This window comes from Osmerus mordax, chromosome 21 (genome assembly GCF_038355195.1).
Source record: "Osmerus mordax isolate fOsmMor3 chromosome 21, fOsmMor3.pri, whole genome shotgun sequence".
NCBI lineage: Eukaryota > Metazoa > Chordata > Actinopteri > Osmeriformes > Osmeridae > Osmerus > Osmerus mordax.
This window is the reverse complement of record NC_090070.1, coordinates 6,336,699-6,356,256: the sequence shown is the minus strand read 5'-3', so window position 1 is coordinate 6,356,256 and position 19,558 is coordinate 6,336,699. Positions and strand designations below refer to the sequence as shown.

The 19,558-nt window shown below is 44.3% G+C and overlaps 1 protein-coding gene across 2 annotated transcripts in view; it reads left to right on the top strand.

Moving 5' to 3' along the window:
• The first annotated feature begins 4,289 nt into the window (after positions 1–4,289).
• LOC136965707 (myosin-11-like) overlaps positions 4,290–19,558 on the top strand; it is a 32,391-nt gene continuing 17,122 nt past the window's right edge. The window contains exons 1-6 of one of the 2 annotated variants that reach the window (XM_067259901.1): positions 4,290–4,389; positions 9,686–10,049; positions 10,224–10,380; positions 15,023–15,050; positions 18,608–18,707; positions 18,886–18,912. In XM_067259901.1, the coding sequence (XP_067116002.1) occupies positions 9,708–10,049; positions 10,224–10,380; positions 15,023–15,050; positions 18,608–18,707; positions 18,886–18,912 (654 nt within the window). In that variant the 5' untranslated portion in view covers positions 4,290–4,389; positions 9,686–9,707. The remainder of the gene's footprint in view (positions 4,390–9,685; positions 10,050–10,223; positions 10,381–15,022; positions 15,051–18,607; positions 18,708–18,885; positions 18,913–19,558) is intronic. The other variant, XM_067259902.1, reaches the window with a different exon arrangement.

Sequence of the window (19,558 nt, the reverse complement as noted above, 5' to 3'; positions counted from 1 at the left end):
TAAGGAGTAACTTGAGAGGCTTATTTCTTATGTTGCTTTCTTTCCAGACCTCGTTTGTCCTGTTGTAGGACAGTGGTGTTTTATGGGTTATTGTTCCAGTAAACTGCCAAAGTGATCTAAAGACGCCTGTCCTGAGATGATGTGTTGCCAGCCTACAGAGCCTACAGATGCCTCGTGTTACTGTACCAATGTGTTAATGGAGTGTTAATTCATTGCTTGCTGGGAGGCTAAACAGGCCATTCAGTGGTCTTCCTCCATGCAAGCACAAACAAAATGGATGCCCGAACCTGCTTTGGCTCAACGAGAAGTTAATTCCGCACACATGTATCAAATGTAATCTTCCCCTTTGGATATTACACTTCTATTGGCTGTTTGGCCCCTGCAATCACCACTAATGGTTACACATTCTCTGGTACAGCTATATATGCAGAGGAAATTGAAGATTTAAATTGGAAGATTGCCTGAAAATAGGTAGCATTTGTTCCATGATATAAATTGGAAGTGTGTGAAACAGCTGTATAAATACAGCTGACCACAGCATCTTCGTGCATGAGAGAAGCATTGTTAGTTTTGAGCCTGAATTAGAATGCAAGTGCATTCCAAAAGGGTCAAATATATCCATAAACGTATTGTTCTATTGTTTGTCCTTGTATGGTCAAAGCAGTAGATGGTAACATGAATCTTATTCAATTGGAGTCAGAAAATGTATGAATGTCTCATATAGTAGCATATACTTTTAGATGATGTAAATGTCAACAATGTCTTTTCACTGCAACTCGTATACATAGTTTTTTTTGGAGTTGTTGATGGCCATTACAAAGAAAGAGACCTCTAGTTTATTGGAATTGGCACAAGATAACAAGGTACTCAAGTTATGAACACCAGTCTATCACACATTCACACACAACACACAGAAACATCCATAACTGGCATTCACACTACAACCTTGAGTCAATAATGCAAATTCTCCTCCTCTTTTTCTGCCAACCATCATCAGACAGTAGTCAGAGAAGGAGTTCCAGCTAAGAGTCAGGGTACTGCGTTTTGGTCGAACTTCCCAGAGAAGGAGATTCCTTTCTAGGACACACCAGTCATACACTCTGTCTTTCCCAGTTTCTCCACCTCCTCTTTTTGGAGGGGTCATCCATCAGGCTCTGCCGACTGAGCACGAATAGTTCTGCTGTCATTAAAATGCAATGAATAAACATGTACACCAACACACTGACAGAAGAAGGAAAAAGCAGACATAAGGACACTGCAGACTCGATCACTGGGAATCTGACCGTGCAGAATGTTGTTACCGTTTGAATTCAGTATGTAGGTATCATTAAGCACAGTACATTTTTTGATTAATTTTCTTCATCATCCTCTCTGACATACTTCAACAAAAATACAAGATCATGTCAAATCATTGAATGGCAAGGCAAAAGTATAACTTATATCAAGGCGTCTGGTTTCTGGGATGGACTGTAACTATTGTTCTGTACATCTGTACATCTGTAGTCTATTGACAACATACAGTATTGGCGTCGTCAAGGTTGTTGCATGTAAACAATGTGGAGTTCTTCCCATAGAAGCGACACTATTTGTTTGAACAGTGCCATTGCTACTGGACCATATTTAGTCACTGGGGCGCAGGCTGGCTGGCTGTGCTACAATTTCAAACACAGAAAGCTGCCGAGATTCCATGCAGACCTCACTGTCCTTTTATGGCACACACTACACTGCCTCTTTCTCTCTCTCTCTCTCTCTCTCTCTCTCTCTCTCTCTCTCTCTCTCTCTCTCTCTCTCTCTCTCTCTCTCTCTCTCTCTCTCTCTCTCTCTCTCTCTCTCTCTCTCTCTCTCTCTCTCTCTCTCTCTCTCTCTCTCTCTCTCTCTCTCTCTCTCTCTCTCTCTCTCTCTCTCTCTCCGTCACTCTCTCTCTCTCCCTCCCTCTCTTTCTGTCGGTCTGTTTCCCACTCTGTCTCTGTCTGTCCCATCCAGCTTCATCTTTCTCTTCTCTCCTTTTGTCTCGACCCCATCTCACATAATGGTCTTTACTCTGGTCTCCTCTTCTTAACTTCACACCTTCTCAGCACCGCATGTTGACATTCACCACAGAGCTCCAGCCAAGCAATCTTCACGAGCAAAGGCCTTACATCTTAAACCTGGGGGGGCTGTCATCGGTGTTTCACACATACCAGCAATGTGCCTCTTTGGCCCAAACTACGCGCCTATCACTGCGCTTGATTTATTGGGCCAAACAGAAGACTGTCCTTATATAGGAGGTTCCATCGGACAGAAGTCTGGAGACAGTACTAGGGATGCAGGCAAGGGAGGGAGGGGGTGGAATGTGATGGGGCTAAGGATAAGGGAAACACTAGGGATACGTGTGGGACATTTACCCCTCACTTCCCCCCACCAAACACACACACACCCCTTGTATATCGGGGGAAGACCCCCTCACACACACACACACACACCTTCGACACACACCCCATTCCTTCTCTGTCTCTATCTTAGGGCAGCTAGGGGAATCCTCTTCTGGGAACAGCTGGTCAGCCTTATGGGGGAGTGAGATGATGGACACAGGAACTCTGGGACTTTAACATGCGGACACATTCTACTGTGGCCTCAAAATGCAATTATTTCAATACAGCCTCTAGCACAGACCAGTACAACTGTCAGAACTGCAGTAGCCTTACTTTGGTGTGACCATCAGGTCACCCCCTAAAGAGCCTACTGTATTTTCTTAATGCAATGTGAATCAAGAGAACAAATCACTCTCCAGTTAAAGCAATACAACTGAAACAGCTGTCTAGAATAGATTTTAGCCTGATTTCTTTTTACAAAAGTGTATTCAAAATGTGTTTTTATAACCTACCTCCACAATTTCACATTTGTCATCCAACCTAGTAAATTATCTGAACGTTTTGGGTGTTCAACAATTACAGTTTTTCACAATTGCTAAAACACATTCTTGAAACAGTCACCCATTTTCTCAAAACTGTAAACACAAAACCTCATCTTCAAGCACTATTTACAAAACCTCTGAATCCTCTTGCAAAATGAAACTTTCGCCTCAAAACAGTTTTACCTGTGCTCAAAATCAAGCTTTCGCCTCAAAACAGATTTACCTGTGCTCAAAATCAAACACTGCTCTCAAATCATAAACAAAGTGATCAAAATGATATACACTATCAAGCAGTCAGTAAACAATACACAAAATTTTTTAAAACACATTGTTCAAAACATATAGTTCTCAGTTCAGTTCTGGTTGTACATTTTTACGTAATCTCAAAACAAATTTCCTATTTATCCGTCATTGTCTTTTGATGAACGACAACATGTTCTATCATAGTAGCTCAAAATGTATCAGAAATTACTACTCTGCTTTGCTCTTTGCAATTTTTTTTGTTCTTTCTCCTCCTTGTACCCCTATACAGTACTGTACCCTGCATCTCACTACTCACAACTCACTCTTGTTCTTTGTTGATATGAACCTGCAACCAGTCAAAATCTATTGAGCAGTCAGTACTGTTACTGTAACAAATGGAAAGCACAATGTTCAGGGCCATACAATTTGTTCATTGTACAGTATACAGCCTACAATGCACTGTACTACAGTATACAATACTACAGTAAAAGGGACAAAAATCTAAGGAGTAAACATGTGATCAATGTGCTTCTTCTTGTCTTTGGGCTGGGTCAGGCCAGAGCACTTCGTCGACATCACAAGCAATATTTTCCCACCTTCAACAACCTGTTTGCTATCTGAACTGGCTTATATTGGTTGTGTCACATCATTTGAAACAAGTGAAATCAATTTTGAGTGGTTGTGTTTTGTCAATTACATGTTTTCTCTATTTGTATTTGATTGTTGCCATTTGTGTTTACCAGTATGGATGACATGTGCATTAGAGTGCAGAATGTGTTTTGAGAATGAGAATGTGTTTAGAGTTTTGCTGAAAAGTCTATGTGAGATCTGCAAATTGTGTTTTACCATGTGAAATGGTTTAAGGTATTGACAACAGACTGCACAATTTGCTACATGAGTTCAGGCAACTGAGAACTTTGTTCAGCCAATGGGTTTTAGTGTTTTAGCAATTCAGAAAAACTGTAATGTGATGTTTCACTCCAGCAGCCTCGGTTCTTCTTTGAAGAGAATCAAGTGCGCATGTTCTAGGCTACTTCTCTTGAAGAGGATGCTGACAACAGTGCGTGCAAGTGAGAGGAGGGACCGACCGCGCGGCTCCACCCTCGCGCACGCCGGCGTAGTTTAAATGTTAATGCTGGGTACTATACCGGGGTCATTTGGACTGTTCTTCTTTGGAGTACTCCGTCAATCACAGGACGCTCCAAACACCAACTTTCCAAATTCCAAATCCCCTCCTCATCATCAAACTTTAAGTAAGTATTTTTATGTTACACACTTCGTTTTCACTCACAAATGGATGTGCACTTGTTCGTGCGCATCTCTTGTAACACGCAGTGACTGACATTGATGCACATGAAACTGTCACTCATATCGATATTTCTTCAATGAAATCCATTATGTATTTACAGCAGACACTACTTGTTCTGACATTTGTGCGTTTGTACGTTGTAAACGTAGTGGGCAGCATTGCAATAGTTCAAATATAAGGAACTTATTTTACTGCAGAAAGCACTGACACATCTGTGGTGTAGCATTCATGATATTGATGACATGACGTTTCCTTGCATTAAAAGTTCTGGTAACAAAAGCGTTTCCTTTCGAATACTAAATTGGACTTCGAGCATAGGTTTTAATATTGAAAGGCAAGTTATATGATAATTCGGTTCCACATTTGATCAGTGACCATAAAAACTTTAGAAACTAGGAGGAAGTTGCTGTTTCAGTATCTGAAAAAAGTAAAAAAAAAAGAAAAAAAAAAATGACTTACCACGATGTTTCCTGTTCTCCTAATATGGATGTATAAAAAGCCTGTGTAGCTGGTGTGGCTGAGTTATAGACTGTGAGAACCAAATCCTGTCAGCTTGCATTGACGTAGGGCACCACAAAAAAAGCAGTTAGAAATCAAGTCATACCTGTACTAAGGTTAATACCAGTGGAGCGGGAGTAAAACATATTTTCTTACAAGCAGTGATAATTGATAAGACTGATACTTTTATTTTCACAATCTGTAGAGAACATTGAGGAAAGGAATTAGGTTGGAAGGCTACTAGTCTCTGTTCTGTTTCTCATTGATGGTTGACTGTGGTAGAGGAGAGATTCATGTCTCTCGATCTTGTCTTTAGTGCTCTGAGGTGAACTCTATATTACATTCCTTTACTGCCTGCAGCATCGGTAAAATCACTCTTCATCCACTTTATATTTATTTTTCAGCGAATTTAAGCACTGCTTTGAGGCAGGATTGGATTTAAAGTGTGGTCAAAGGTCAACCAGCAGAAAATGACATTTGGATTCGAATTTGCTTGAAGTCAGTCGAATTAATAGTCAAATCTTTCATGTTGTGTAATGACAAAGTGTGTCTCATTACCTAACCTTATTAGAACAATTTGAAGCACTGTAGCAGGGGGAACACTCCCTAGTTGGAAGCAACGTTGAGAAGGATTGTAGCAGGTCCACCCTTCAGCAGGACCCAGCCCCAACATGGTTAAAACATGGTTCCAAGTCAAATCTGTAGGAGGGACTCTAGATTATGCATACAATCATTACATTTTAACTTATTGGGGACCACCACAATGCACTCTGCACTCAAAACATAGCAACAGGCTAAGAAAGTGTTTTCATCACAGTTTTGTCTATCTTTGGACCTGTCCAGCCAGGCGCGTAATTGGATTTAAATGATTTTAACACAATCTCTCTCTCTCTCTCTCTCTCTCTCTCTCTCTCTCTCTCTCTCTCTCTCTCTCTCTCTCTCTCTCTCTCTCTCTCTCTCTCTCTCTCTCTCTCTCTCTCTCTCTCTCTCTCTCTCTCTCTCTCTCTCTGTCTCTCTCTCTCTCTCTCTCTCTCTGTCTCTCTCTCTCTCTCTCTCTGTGTGTCTCTCTCTCTCTTCTCTCTATCTCTCTCTCTCTCTCTCTCTCTCTCTCTCTCTCTCTCTCTCTCTCTCTCTCTCTGTCTCTCTTCTTGCTCTCTCTCAGTCTCTCTCTTCCTCTTTCTTTCTCTCTCTCCCTCTCTCTGTATCTCTAGCTCTGTCTCTTTTCAGTTGTGCAGGGATGCTTGCCCTATGAAAAGTCAGAATGAGCAAAATGATATTCAGCTTGTTTGTACCTCATATCCGAGTGTTGGAATGCTTTGCATGGTGGTCGTGAGGACAAATCAATGCCTTATTAGGTGCTACACAAATACTGGCAATACTGTAATCAGCCTCAAATGACAACATAAATTTACTTAAAGGGGCTCTGACTGAGCCAAAGGTTTGTTAGTGTTTATCGTCAGTAAGTGGACTATTGCCATAAGGCGTAACGCTTATCTTCCTCTGCTGACTATTATTCATTTGAATCATCAAGGCATAAGGATACAGAGTTCAGGGGTTAGAAGACTACAGGGAATGGAGTTGTGATGTGGCCATGGGACAGAAAGTAGAACCTTTCACAGGCCCAAGGATCAACTCATGTCCTCTGAAAATAGAGAAAATAGAAAGGTCACACAGTCTCCTGGGTAACAGGCCCATTTATACTCAGCTTTTAGACTTCTGCTTATCCGATAATATACAAAAGTTTGTTCGCTTTGTATTTAATAAGTTAAAGTGGCCTTATTGACAATACAACAACAATACTGACAAGCTGATGAACTATATAACTATACAAATAACTTTTCACAGTCGGGAATACAATGCATTTGTGGAGTGGGGGCGTCTAATGTCAGGATCTAATTGATCAGGGTAATATAAGTTATATGATATATCTATGGTTTGAATACATCTTAGAAGGTCTGGGGATAGGGATAGAGTGTTCAGAGGCTACAGGAAGTTACCCTCTTTCAGGGTTTGTCAATTGGTCACAGATTCAGATCAGGAGTGTTTGGCAACTGTTTTTGTCAATAACAGAGAAGATAACGTCAGGTCGATTAGATCATCCTTCAGGAGTAGATGCTGATAGGCTAACCTGCATCAATATCCATTGAAGACATTGCTCTGCTGGTCGTGTTTTTTCTTTGGCATGTGGTGACAGCCCCCCCCCCCCTGTCCTCTCCAGCATTTTGTGCTTAGAATCACGACATTTGACTGTAATTTTCACCTCCTCGCCATCCCACCTCCCCGTCTCTCCCTGCTGTTTGGTCCTCCCAGTGTTTACAAACAATCTTCTGGGGACCCTTATCACCCAGCTCGACAAGTGCTACCCGCTCAGACAGCCAACTGTCAAACTCCCCCCCCCCCCCATGTGTCAGACAGCCGTCATCAGTGTTCCCTGGGCAAAAACAAAAGCTGAGCACGCGTTGACACAGCCAGGAGAAAGAGAGAAAAAAAAGAGTGGGGGGGAAAAGGACATCAGACAGACAGAAACAGAGATTGAGAGGGGGGGGGGGAGAAAGGGAGGGAGGGATAGAGAGAGAGGGTGAGGGAGGGAGAGTGGTAAAAGGGGGCAGAGGGGGCAGCCAAGTTAAAGGGAGTGTGGACTTAAAGGGAGCTGCACATGCTTTTGCAAGGGAGGAGGGGGGTCTTCAGGAAAACTTCAATTATGTCCAGGAAATAGGTGATCATCAAAGAATCAGCTGTTCCATCTGGCTCGTCTGTATACACAACACAGAACTGCAGTCCTAGTCTCTTGACTTTTACACAAGCTTCCTCCATTGCTGAATTCGGAATCCAATGTAAGTTACGAACAGACAGCATCCGTCTTCTAAGCAGAGTGTCTGACTTTGGACCAGTGGATGTGTATGCCTCCTTCCGTCCAATGGGTTTAAGGGTATGGCTATTTGGCTTTCGCTGCTGGTCTCAGGGGAGCACAGTGCTAATATTTCCCATGGGGAATAGAGGCTGGTTTGCACAGTTCCCACTCTGCAAAGTGCATACCTCTCTTAGGACTGTCTGACTGTACTGAGATTGGTTGTGTGTGTATAAGTGTGTGTGTGTGAGTGTGTGTGTGGGTGCATGGAATTATGGATTCTGTGTCTATGGACTCAAGTGGGGCTCCTGGTCTGGGTTCAGGATTGCAACGATCAGTCTTAACCATCAAAGGTCAGCGTTTATCTTTAACGCTTCTGAGGTCATTCAATTGAGTCTGAGAGTTTTGCTCATATGCACCCAAGGAATGCTTAGTGTGTAGACACTGCACCAGAAAGTCATGTTTTCTATAGGAAAACCAACTATATAATGTTTCCGTGTCTAATCCACTCAGTACATTCCACTTCGCGTACTGTATTGTGTAAAACAGCGTGATGGCTCTATGTGTGCTCAACTGGAAATAAAAGAAGCTGCGTTACCCCACAGTACGCGCACCTGTTTCGGAAGGTATTGCTCGGTACTAAAGCAGCTTCCTTGTGATACACTGGAGCGCAGGGACACCGCACACCAGGTGTTGGGCCGTGCCGCAGCCCACCACCCTACAAGTGTCGTAGCAGCGGGGACCATATGAAGCATGAACATTGAAGTCCAAAACACAAAGCACACAACCGCCCCCCCTCCCCCTGCAGCTCTTCGCCTTCCGTGTTATCATTTTGGAGTAAACCGCGAGTCCGGTAGGAGACATACTATTCCCTATAAGGGCTTTGTTTGGGAGTTCACTTGCCTGGCTGTTTAGGTCCGTCGAAAAGAAGCCTGCTCCAAAGAAGGTGCCCATATATGGTCATCGCAACACAGGGCCATGTAGCTTAGCAGAGAGAGAGAGGGGGGGGGGGGAGCATGAAAGAGAGTGGGAGGAAGGGGAAAAAATTGACATTGTTGTTACTTGAAGCAATTATTTTCTGATTGAATATGGGTAAACTTTCATTAACGGCGAAGGCTCTGCTGGGTATTTGATGTGACAGAAATCGATAGGTCTTAATCGTGCTAAGCTAAGAGTCCATTTCCCAGACTCAATCTTCATATCTAAATTAGGGGCCTGTAATGTTTGTGTCTCCCTTGTGGCGTGTGTGAAAGTGTAGAAGAGGGCGAGAGAGAGGGGGGTCTGTGAGAATGACGGGACTGGAAGTTTCGAATGGATGAGGAAGTTTAACCCTTGACGAAACTCTCCCTTAAAATGTACAGTCTTGGCAGGAGACTCTATTTATGAGAGTATGATGTAAGATCGTGTAAGATATGACTAGCCCTGCAGGGGATGGAACATTCAGAACTCCAAACTGCTTTATCAAGTATGTAGAGGGAGATTTATGACAGCATGAAATCAGCCTTCAACTTTTCTCTTACGAAGAGATTAATTATCACTTATGACTCATGACAGCTTGATCCATGACATCTATTGCTTGCATTGCTTATCCCTCAAAGAACCAGTAGGATAAACTGCTTTACCGTGATATGAAGCCTAGTCATTCAGCCGTTCAACATTCTTTCTTCTCTTGATTCCCTCCCTCCTTCATTCCTTCATATCCTCCTTCATTCCCTCCTTTCTCCTTATCAATCCGGGACACCTTCTTTCCTAACCACCTTACTTCTCTTCTACCGCCACTCCTTCCCATACTTCATCAAATCCATCCATCGATCCTTCCACCATTTATCTGTTCACCCTTTCATCGGCACACTCACTCACTCATCCTTCCTTCTATTCTTTCTTTCCATCACAGCTGGCCCAACCGACCTGCCAGGATGACAAAGAAGGCCCTGAGCGAGGACGAGAAGTTCCTCTTCCTGGACAAGGACTTCATCAACAGTCCAATGGCCCAGGCTGATTGGTCGGCCAAGAAGCTGGTGTGGATCCCCTCTGAGAAGCAAGGCTTCGAGGCGGCCAGCGTCAAGGAGGAGCATGGGGACGAGGTCCTGGTGGAGCTGGCCGACAACGGGAAGAAGGTGACGGTGAATAAGGATGACATCCAGAAGATGAACCCGCCCAAGTTCAGCAAGGTGGAGGACATGGCCGAGCTCACCTGCCTGAACGAGGCGTCCGTGCTGCACAACATCAGGGAGAGGTACTTCTCTGGCCTCATCTACGTGAGTAGCAACGCTTTCAAAGCGGCTAGTTGCATGCCACAGTGTTTTAGCTGCCGAACACAGGGATTCCATAACATTCCACAACACCTAACATTCACAAACCAATGGTATGTTGACGCTTTTTGATGGCATACTTGATGTTGTTGTAACCAATCCACCCTTTTCTCCCCTCAGACATATTCTGGCCTGTTCTGCGTAGTGGTGAACCCTTACAAGATGCTGCCCATCTACTCTGAGAAGATCATTGACATGTACAAGGGCAAGAAGCGCCACGAGGTGCCCCCTCACATTTACTCCATCTCTGACAATGCCTACAGAAACATGATGCAAGGTTAGTTCCTATCTGACTGACAATAATACAGCACCATTAAAATCAAATAGACCCAAAGAACATCACTTTAAAGGGAACATTACAATGTTGCAAGAGCACAATTTGTACCCACAATTGGAGTGAGAGAGTCAAATCTTTTGACTTCAACACATCAACACAAACAAGTAAGTGTGAATAGCTCAATGAAGGCTGCGGTATCTCTCCAGACACTCTAAAGGGAGAATCCTTTATCCCCCACAAGCAGCTGATAAGTTGGAGAGCTAAGCCGAGTGCTAGCTCTTGTAAGCAGAGGCATTAACACGGTCTATTATAAAGTGATTTGTGCTCTGTTGAAGAGGATCCTGACAGCTTTAAGAGCACCGTGCGGGTGAATCGTGACAACAGCTGTCGAAAGTCGCGTTTTCGCATCGAAATATGGAAGACTGGCCCAGGCTCTTTCACGGCCATTATCACACGTCTCTTCTCAAAACGGGGCCGGCAATAAGGTGTCAAGCCCACAAAACACCAAGTTGCATGCAGCAAGTTGTATGCAATATCATTTTCATTACAAACGTTCATAGGCTTCTTATATCAGGCACAGTATGCTGTATATTCACCGTCTACGCATAATAACCACAGAATTTAAGGCATGTATAACAACGTAAATAAAAAAAATAAAAAAACATTTCACACCAATAAACACTATACATCCTCATAGTGAGAGTTGGACGGGAGGTGGCAATTGTGGCAGCGGCCTAGTTGCGCTTACAGTAAATGCTTCTTGGCTAACCCTAAGGCACTAATACCTCCAAGAGGCTCATTTCCTGATGTGAATTGTTCTAGTATTCCCATAGGGGCTGTTTCATGTGGTTTCAGAGGGGGTCGTGCCCACTTGACCTGTCTGAGGCGATGGGGATTCTCCCAGGAGCCCACATCTCCTTTGAATAACTCTTTGGATCTTTGTTCAAACAAAGTTGCCTTTTTGCCTGTTTCTTTTCAGTGGCTGTGTGAGTTGAGGTGAATTGTCTATCACGGCCTTACAGATGTATACTGTAGATAGTGAAGCCTTCTTTACTGGGTGTGTAGCTCAGTTCTGCAAAGCTATGACTAAGTGAAAAGAAGAAGTTAATGTGAAAGCCATGGCTAATTTGTTGTCACTCTTCCACTGTGGTTGATGAACGTGGCACTGCACAAGAACAGTATTTAAACATCCCAACAGTGTTTGTCTGTCCCTGCCTTGGAAAAGAATGCTGCCCCTTATAATATTTTGCCCGTAGTGTAAACAATGATTTTAAGTTCAATGAGGGTCTTTTAGCAACATGGCCTTGCATTAGCATGGAAAATGGTGTATGAAATCGCTCCCTCATCATTGTTTTAAGTGCCAAGCCATGAGTGATGTACCTGATTTAAGCCCTGTTTGTTTGCCAAGCAGAACACAATGACATCACTCTTCCTCATGTTTCTGCTATGGTGCCTGTTAGGTGTGTAGCATTGGACTTGTGGTTTACAAAGAGCAAACTTGCTGACATTGTTATGTTCTCTGTCCATCGCTACCACTTTATAGACTATCAATCCAGTGTTACATTACAGGCTTACTTAAATGGACAATACCATTTGGTGGTATTACCAAAACTGGTGGTTACCAAAACTGGTGACTGCTATCAAAGTAAATAACAACATTAGAAATAGTGTGTTGTATTTATTAAAGTTAGGCTGTACTGTCTGTACAGTGAAAGTCCTCTTAAATATTGTTGCAGCGGATTTTGTAAATCCCACTTGTTTATTTCTGAATTGAAAAATCAAAGGAAAATTAAAATTTCTGAGTTGACAGTGTAGAGTTTGGGGACATTCATATTTGAGGGGTTACACTGTAATAATAATATCCATAATTATATTGACATTTGTGTGTTTTCATGAAAGCACTGACGGGAATAAAGGGAAAAGACACAATATAAAATTCTGTCAGTATCTGACAGGAATACAATCTGGGTTAGCTCCAGGGGAGGGTTCTGTCACATGAAAAGGAAATCAAGCAGGTTAAACTAAACCATAGCAAGAATGTTAAGCCGTCAGAGGAGGAACTATCACTACGTCCTTTAAAGTAGAGTAACGATTAATGAATTGTAGCCATAGGAGATGTTGTGTTAACTGTACCACATAAGAAAAGCGTCTCAACTCTGTTTATCAGCAGACAGGAAATACTTGTGTTTACATCTACAGCTCTGGTGTGTACATCCAGTGTCGTGTGTAAACATGAGAAGGGATGCTTGATATCTGTCAGGGGTTTTGTTTGGATTCAAGTGGATGGTTGTTGCTGTTGACTGCGTGACAGGGATTTCCCACGACAGAGTAGATGGTCCGAGTAATGGTACAGTCCAAACAAATAGTAAAGTCTAGTTAATGGTATGGCCTGACGTCACTGTGGCTCTATATTGTAAGTGGGCCAAGACTATCAACAGCTCTTGTCTCCTGGGTAATAGGTTCTAGGGCCAGTGAAGGTTCTCTAAAGGGTTATCTGTGATCGCGGTCTCAGACAATTGAGTGAAATGCTGTTCTCCCCTGTGGAAAGAATCACATTCTTCTGACAGAGCTTAAACATTAGCTTTGGGCTTTGAAGTTTCCACCAGTAGAAATGTGGTGCTCCCATATGACGATGGGCCCCTCCGATCTTGACGATTGAGATGTTGTCTTTCCACACCACTGCGGCGAAGAGCGCTTGTCTGTGTGAACGAGCACGCTCCACAGCTTTCTTATCTACTGCTTTTCCTTCCTAGCGTCTGGTCTCCCCTCCTCTCCCCTCCTCTCCTCTCCCCTCCCCTCCCCTCCCCTCCCCTCCTCTCCTCTCCTCTCCTCTCCTCTCCTCTCCTCTCCTCTCCTCTCCTCTCCCCTCCCCTCCCCTCCCATCCTCTCCTCTCCTCTCTCCTCCTCTCCTCTCCTCTCCCCTCCCCTCCTCTCTCCTCCCCCTCCCCTCCCCTCCCCTCCTTTCCCCTCCCTTCCCCTCCCCTCCCCTCCTCTCCCCTCATCTCCTCTCCCCTCCTCTCCTCTCCTCTCCTCTCCTCTCCTCTCCTCTCCTCTCCTCTCCTCTCCTCTCCTCTCCCCTCCCCTCCCCTCCTCTCCTCTCCTCTCCCCTCCCCTCAACCTCCTCTCCTTTACTGTCCCCTCTCCACACTTGCCCTCTCCTCCTCTGTCTTCCCCTCCCGTCTCCTCTTGTCTACTCTCCTCTTCCCTGCCCTTCCGCGTTTCTCTAGCACACTCCTGTCTCGTAATTGCCTTTGGCTCACGAGAGTGATTGGTGTCGGTGTTGTGTTTGGATCTGTTTTGGATACCTTTCCATCTCTCTTTCTCTCTCACACACACGTACACACTCATTCTCGATGCCTTAATTAGGAAATACAAGAAAGGATCATGCATGTGTTTTCGTGTGTGTGCTCATGTGTGTGTGTGTGTGAGAGTGCACGTTTTTAAAGCGTGCATGTGTGTGGAACAGAACCAACTGTGCCAAAAGAATCCAAGCACCGGCAGCAACGTGCCCAAAATGAAGAATGGCAGCCTTGACCGTACAGTTCGGCCAAGGACAAATACTCTGGCAGTGTATGTCCAGCTTCAGATCACTTTATTGATCCCGAAGGAAATGCAAGAAAGACTGCTTCGTGCAACAATCGAAACCTTGTTACCTTGCACACTCGTAGGAGCTTGCCCTACTCACAACACTACAGCAGAATCCCCTGCTCGATGGGGACGTGGAAAGTGAATTTGATTGTAGGGGACTGAGTAGTTCATTATGTAAAGCTTAGGCTTCATGAGGATGAGCCAATGTAGGGTGTCTCTCCCTTGGTGATAAAAAGTATATTCCCGTCTGTAAAACACTTTCTCTTTCTCCCCCCCCCCCCCATCTCCCATTCCCTTCTTCTCATATCAGGGTCATGTTTACCCTGAGATAAGTTCATGTGATACTTAGGTGGCTGAGCGGTTAGGGAGTCGGGCTAGTAATCTGAAGGTTGCCAGTTTGATACCTGGTCGTGCCAAATGACGTTGTGTCCTTGGGCAAGGCACTTCACCCTACTTACCTCGGGGGGAATGTCCCTGTACTTACTGTAAGTCGCTCTGGATAAGAGCGTCTGCTAAATGACTACATGTAAATGGATCTTATGATAACCAACTGGGCCTTCCTTCAACGCCTAAACACCTGACTGACCCCGGAACCCTCTAGACTAACCCCCTGTGGGGTGCATTTTCAACACAGACCCCATGCGGTTAAATACCTTTTATTGTATTTCAAGAAAATTGCATGATTGAATTGATCTAATTGTCAACATTTTTGACAAGTGGAGAAGTGGAGAATTGCATTTGTCCCCCACATTCGATAAAGCCATCTGAGTTTTCATACTGGGCCGATGCTGTGTTGGTATTGCAACTCAACACTCTTTCTCCAGGGTAAAGCTTATGTCCGCATCCTGTATGTATGGGATGTAGTCATACTCTGTGATGATGGATAACGTCTGCATTTTTTTTTTACTGTACTTACTGTAGAACAGGACTTCATACTATGAAAAATTCTGTTCCACACCATGGCCGAAGGTTTTGTAAACCACATTCATTTTTGCGGATTGTGCATAAGCTAGTGTACATTGTAATGACGGTTGGTTTCTGTTTCTCTCTATAGATCGTGAGGACCAATCCATTCTTTGCACGTGAGTTTCAGTCTTGCTTATTCTCTCCTTTTCTCAGTGACAGTAGCTACACCTTTTTGAAGTATTATTTCTGTCCTGCAATTTTTCCTAGACGTCACAGCGATGGTTTGTAGGGCGATAAGGAGGGGATGGGGTGTGTGTGTGTGTGGAACAGTTACATAATACTTACATAAACACGGGGAAAACAAATGGGATGCCTGTGTCTCTCTTCCACACCGGTCACCTGCTATCGACAGCATCTCACCAGACGTGCCCATGGTGGAAATGTGCTGTGTGAGTGTGTGGGGATGGTGGTTTAAAGAATCCAGTTCAGAAACAAGCGACAGGAAGTTAACGGTGTTTATTTTTGTGGGGCTGTGACTGTGACGATCATCTGCAGTGGGAACCATCCCAAAGAGTTATGGGGGTCAGCACCCTTTCTACTCCATTCTTTCTCTTCTCTCTTTCGTTTTTCTCTCGTTTCTCCTTTTCTTCTGTATGTATCCCCTCTCTCTCTCCTCTCCCATTGGTTCCTGCCTCTCTTTTTCTATCTCTCTCTCCTCAGACCCACTGACAGGAAGTGTGCCCTGTGTCCTGATTAGGAAAGCAGATTAGTTCGGAAAACGTTTGGGCTCCATTTTGTTTGTTTACATGTTTAAAGGAGTGATTGTTGAGAATCCTTGCACTAAAAGAGGACTCGTGGGGAGAAATGGTATCTCTCTTTCAATTACTCCTCAAGCCCAGACTGGACTGTTAATTTGTTACCAGTCTTTTTTCATGAAGTCCATTGGTGGCCTTTGACATTGGGTCCACATACATACCATATCGCAACCAATAGCCATGCCAATGTGGAGAATGTTTACAATATGCTGGGTGCAACAAAACACATGCAAATATGTATGCATAACTTTGCATATCTACCCCTCACCATTTCTGTCGTTCCTGACAGAGGTTTACTACCAGCGTATCTGTTCAATACTTTCTGCATCGTAACTATCATGAACACACTGGAAAAGAACCACTACATGAATGATTGACTGTTACATGGTTATACGGTGTGTACTGGGGATTTCACCCCTCTGTAAGTCAGAGGCCCACACAGCACCCTTCCTGTCCGGCCTCCAGTGGTTCCAGGAAAGGAAATGCGAACGAGGGTTCCACCCAGTCGAGCAGCCCTGAGCTCTCTCTATTCAAGCCCGATGGATGCCAGGATGCAGCACATTGTCGGATCACGTCCAACCACTTCCTGTAATGCTGGCCACCAACAATTTCCATTCCCTTCCAGGCACATTTTTGGAAGGCGTGTTCTTTTATCCTGTTTGTTTTCGGGCCGCTTAATGGGATGCCATGGTGGATCCCATTAAAAAGTAGGTTTGGTCGAGCGTCAGTCTAGGTTGTGTTTGGAGTTGGAGAAACAGGGTCTAAGACACACAATCTTGGCTGTCAAAGAAACAGATGTTGACAATGACTTATTGTACCATTTTAAGGTGGGTCACTGTGATGTTCACAAAATTATGTTCTTCAACATTTCTTTAAAAGGTTTGGCGTAAGTAGTGCTGACTGTCCTTGAATCCATATATGGGGAAAGGTAGTGTGCAAAACATGGAATGACATGTATGACATTCTCCTTGAGTTTGTATGAAAGTACACTGATATATTGTAGCAGCCCCTCACCAGAAACCACTTCTTATGTCATGGAACCTTCCATGACAAGTGTCACTGTAAAGGGTCACTGTAAAGAGTGAATGGTCACAAAATGATATTCTATGTCCTCCTTCATGCACCACACATGACAAAGGACTTTGCATTGCCTCAGTGTTCAGTTCATCATGGCTGTGAACACCATTTTGAGCAATGTGCTCAATCCCTTTTTTTGTCTCTTGACCACCGATGTTTAAAGTATCTTACATGCTGTATTAGTATTATGGCGTTTTAGGGCGTTTTATGGTGTTTTATGGTGTTTTTACGTTAAAACTGTTTATAACAGTAAATATGTTAAACAACAAGAAGAAAGTATTGTGTACACACCTAGTGTGTTATAGTTTTACAAGATACACTTCACAGATGGACACTTAAACATGTTGGTCAGTCAGCGCTGAATAAGAATTCTTTGGGGCCCACTGTCAAAAAATTCCTTTTTACGATGACGATAACCTTGTGTGCGGTACTAACATGGAAGTCTTGTTTCACGGCTATGAGTTTTTCCAAGCTTGTTACAAACAGAATGCACCATGGGAAATGGCATGGGCCCTTTCTAAATCCACACTGATGTACTTGACATCTCATTTCTACAGGATCTTGTTTTTCTTTTCCCCTCAAGGCGCAGTGCTGCCACAATAACTCAACAGGATAGGAATGGACACGCTAACCGTCAAGCCTCGTAGCGTTGTATGACTGTTGATCCGCGCCACACTCTGACCTTACTGGAACCTTCAGGTTTAGAATCGTTTCACTGAGGAATCCCTTTAACTTACAAAGTGGGGTCTCTCTCTCCCAGATTCTTTCCAGGGATTAGAGAATTATGGGTGTGTGTGTGTGTGTGTGTGTGTGTGGAGGAGGGGGGGGGTCTGGGGGAGACGAAGTGTGTGTTTGTGTAATTTTGAGGGTAGGCCTGCTTTTTGTTAGTCTAAGGCCTGGTCTGGGGATAATCACTGTGTATGATGACATGGGCTGAGGCCATAGATGGTTGTATAACCAAGTAGTCTTGGCCTAGGCTTATGTTGAGAATAACAAATAGGTTGTGAGGCCAGGTTTCCAAATGTTACCCTATAGCATTAGTTAGCATAGTTTTACGTCTTTCATGAAGATCTAGTTTCAAGGGTGTGGTATTTGTGTATTAGTGTTGTGTGAGTACTGGCTTTAAAGGGACTAGGTAGGAGGATGCCTCTGTAGATGCAACAAATAGGTTTTGGGGTGTCACTACAAGTTGAACACACTGTGGTTTTCAGTTCTAGACATTGCATGTGTTTTAGTTTTGTAGGACTTGACGCCCCCGATGAGAACGGTCTCCTTACGGGGCACAGAAGGGAGATTCCTCTGTCTGGACAGCCAGCCAGCCCCATGACAGAAGCCCGGTGGATCCCACTCACACCTTGCCTTTTATGGGCTTGTTGGAGCCGACCGATGGGCTGGGATCATTCAGCATCCAGGCATCCCAGATCAAAGACCAATAAAACTCCAACCAGCAGCCATTGTGTACTTCCCCCTTTTCCTATCTTGATACAAAGCTGGAGAGATCGATGCGTTTGTTGGTTTGTTGGTTTTGCACAGGGGTTGGCCTGGCCGAGCGTCATCATTATGCTTGGCGCTGGTGTCTGTTGACCGTCGCCCCCCCCCCCCCCCCCCCCCCCTCACGTGATTCTAATTAAATTTAATCCGAGTTTATGAACTGTGAACAACCTGTTCGGTGCTGTTTTTCTATTCATGCGTCCCACTTCGTCTCTTTCTCTCTTTTTTTCTCTCCGCTCCCTTCATTGACTTCCCTCCATATTGCTCCTTCCCTATTGCTCCCTCACTCTCCCACTCCCTCTCCTTCTCTCCACCCCTCCCACCCTCTCTCCATCCCTCCCTCTCTACAGTGGAGAGTCCGGTGCAGGAAAGACAGAGAACACCAAGAAGGTCATCCAGTATCTTGCCGTAGTTGCCTCCTCCCACAAAGGCAAAAAGGACACCAGTGCTGTAAGTATATGCACGACAAACCACAAAAGACACTGAACATTCAATGCAATTTCAAAGTGACCATTGTGTGTCAGACGTTGGGGACCTTCCTAAACAGTTTCCTTGCTCTTATGCAAGAGTTGTCCAGCCTGCAGGAAACTGTCCCTCTTAATCCTTTATCGCAATTTCCTCCAAATAGCAACAATCAGGAACAAACTTTGCCTACGTGAGTAAAAGGGAATGCCTAGAGTGTGTTTTTCTTTTCTGCGTGTGGTGTGTGTGCGTGTTCTCTCATCCTAGGTTAAGGATTGCATGCGATAGTTGCTCACCGAGTCAAAAACAAATACCGTAGATATTTCTCTTCGATCAAGATCCCCCAATCTTTTTGTTCTTTGATCTCAAAGCAACCCTGAAGTTAAACCATAATGTGTAATATAATCTAAAGCCCTCTCTGACATACAGCCAAAAGTGTGCCCCCAAGAATCAATAGTGACTGCATGACAATGATTTTTCAGAACTCTCCAAAATGCAGGACCGCTATTGGGTATAAGTGCTATTAGATTGTGTATGGGTTAGGGTTAGAATCGTTTTCAAATATCATCCAGGTTTTTGTGAACACCCTTTCACTGCCAGGGGATGAGGGGGAGGGCTTGTCAGGGAGGCTTGGGTGGGGGTCGTGGGGTCCCCTGGCACTGAAAAGGTCCAAACGAGCACAAGTGTGAGCATGCCCATCTCCTCTTCCTGTCTCTCAAATGACATCATGTCCTGTCACAGACCCCTCCTCCCTCCTTCCCCCCCCCCCCCTCCTCCTCCTCATCCACCACCTGCCATCCGCCCCTACGGGGCGTGGCCGTCTTGCTCGGTAGACTTTA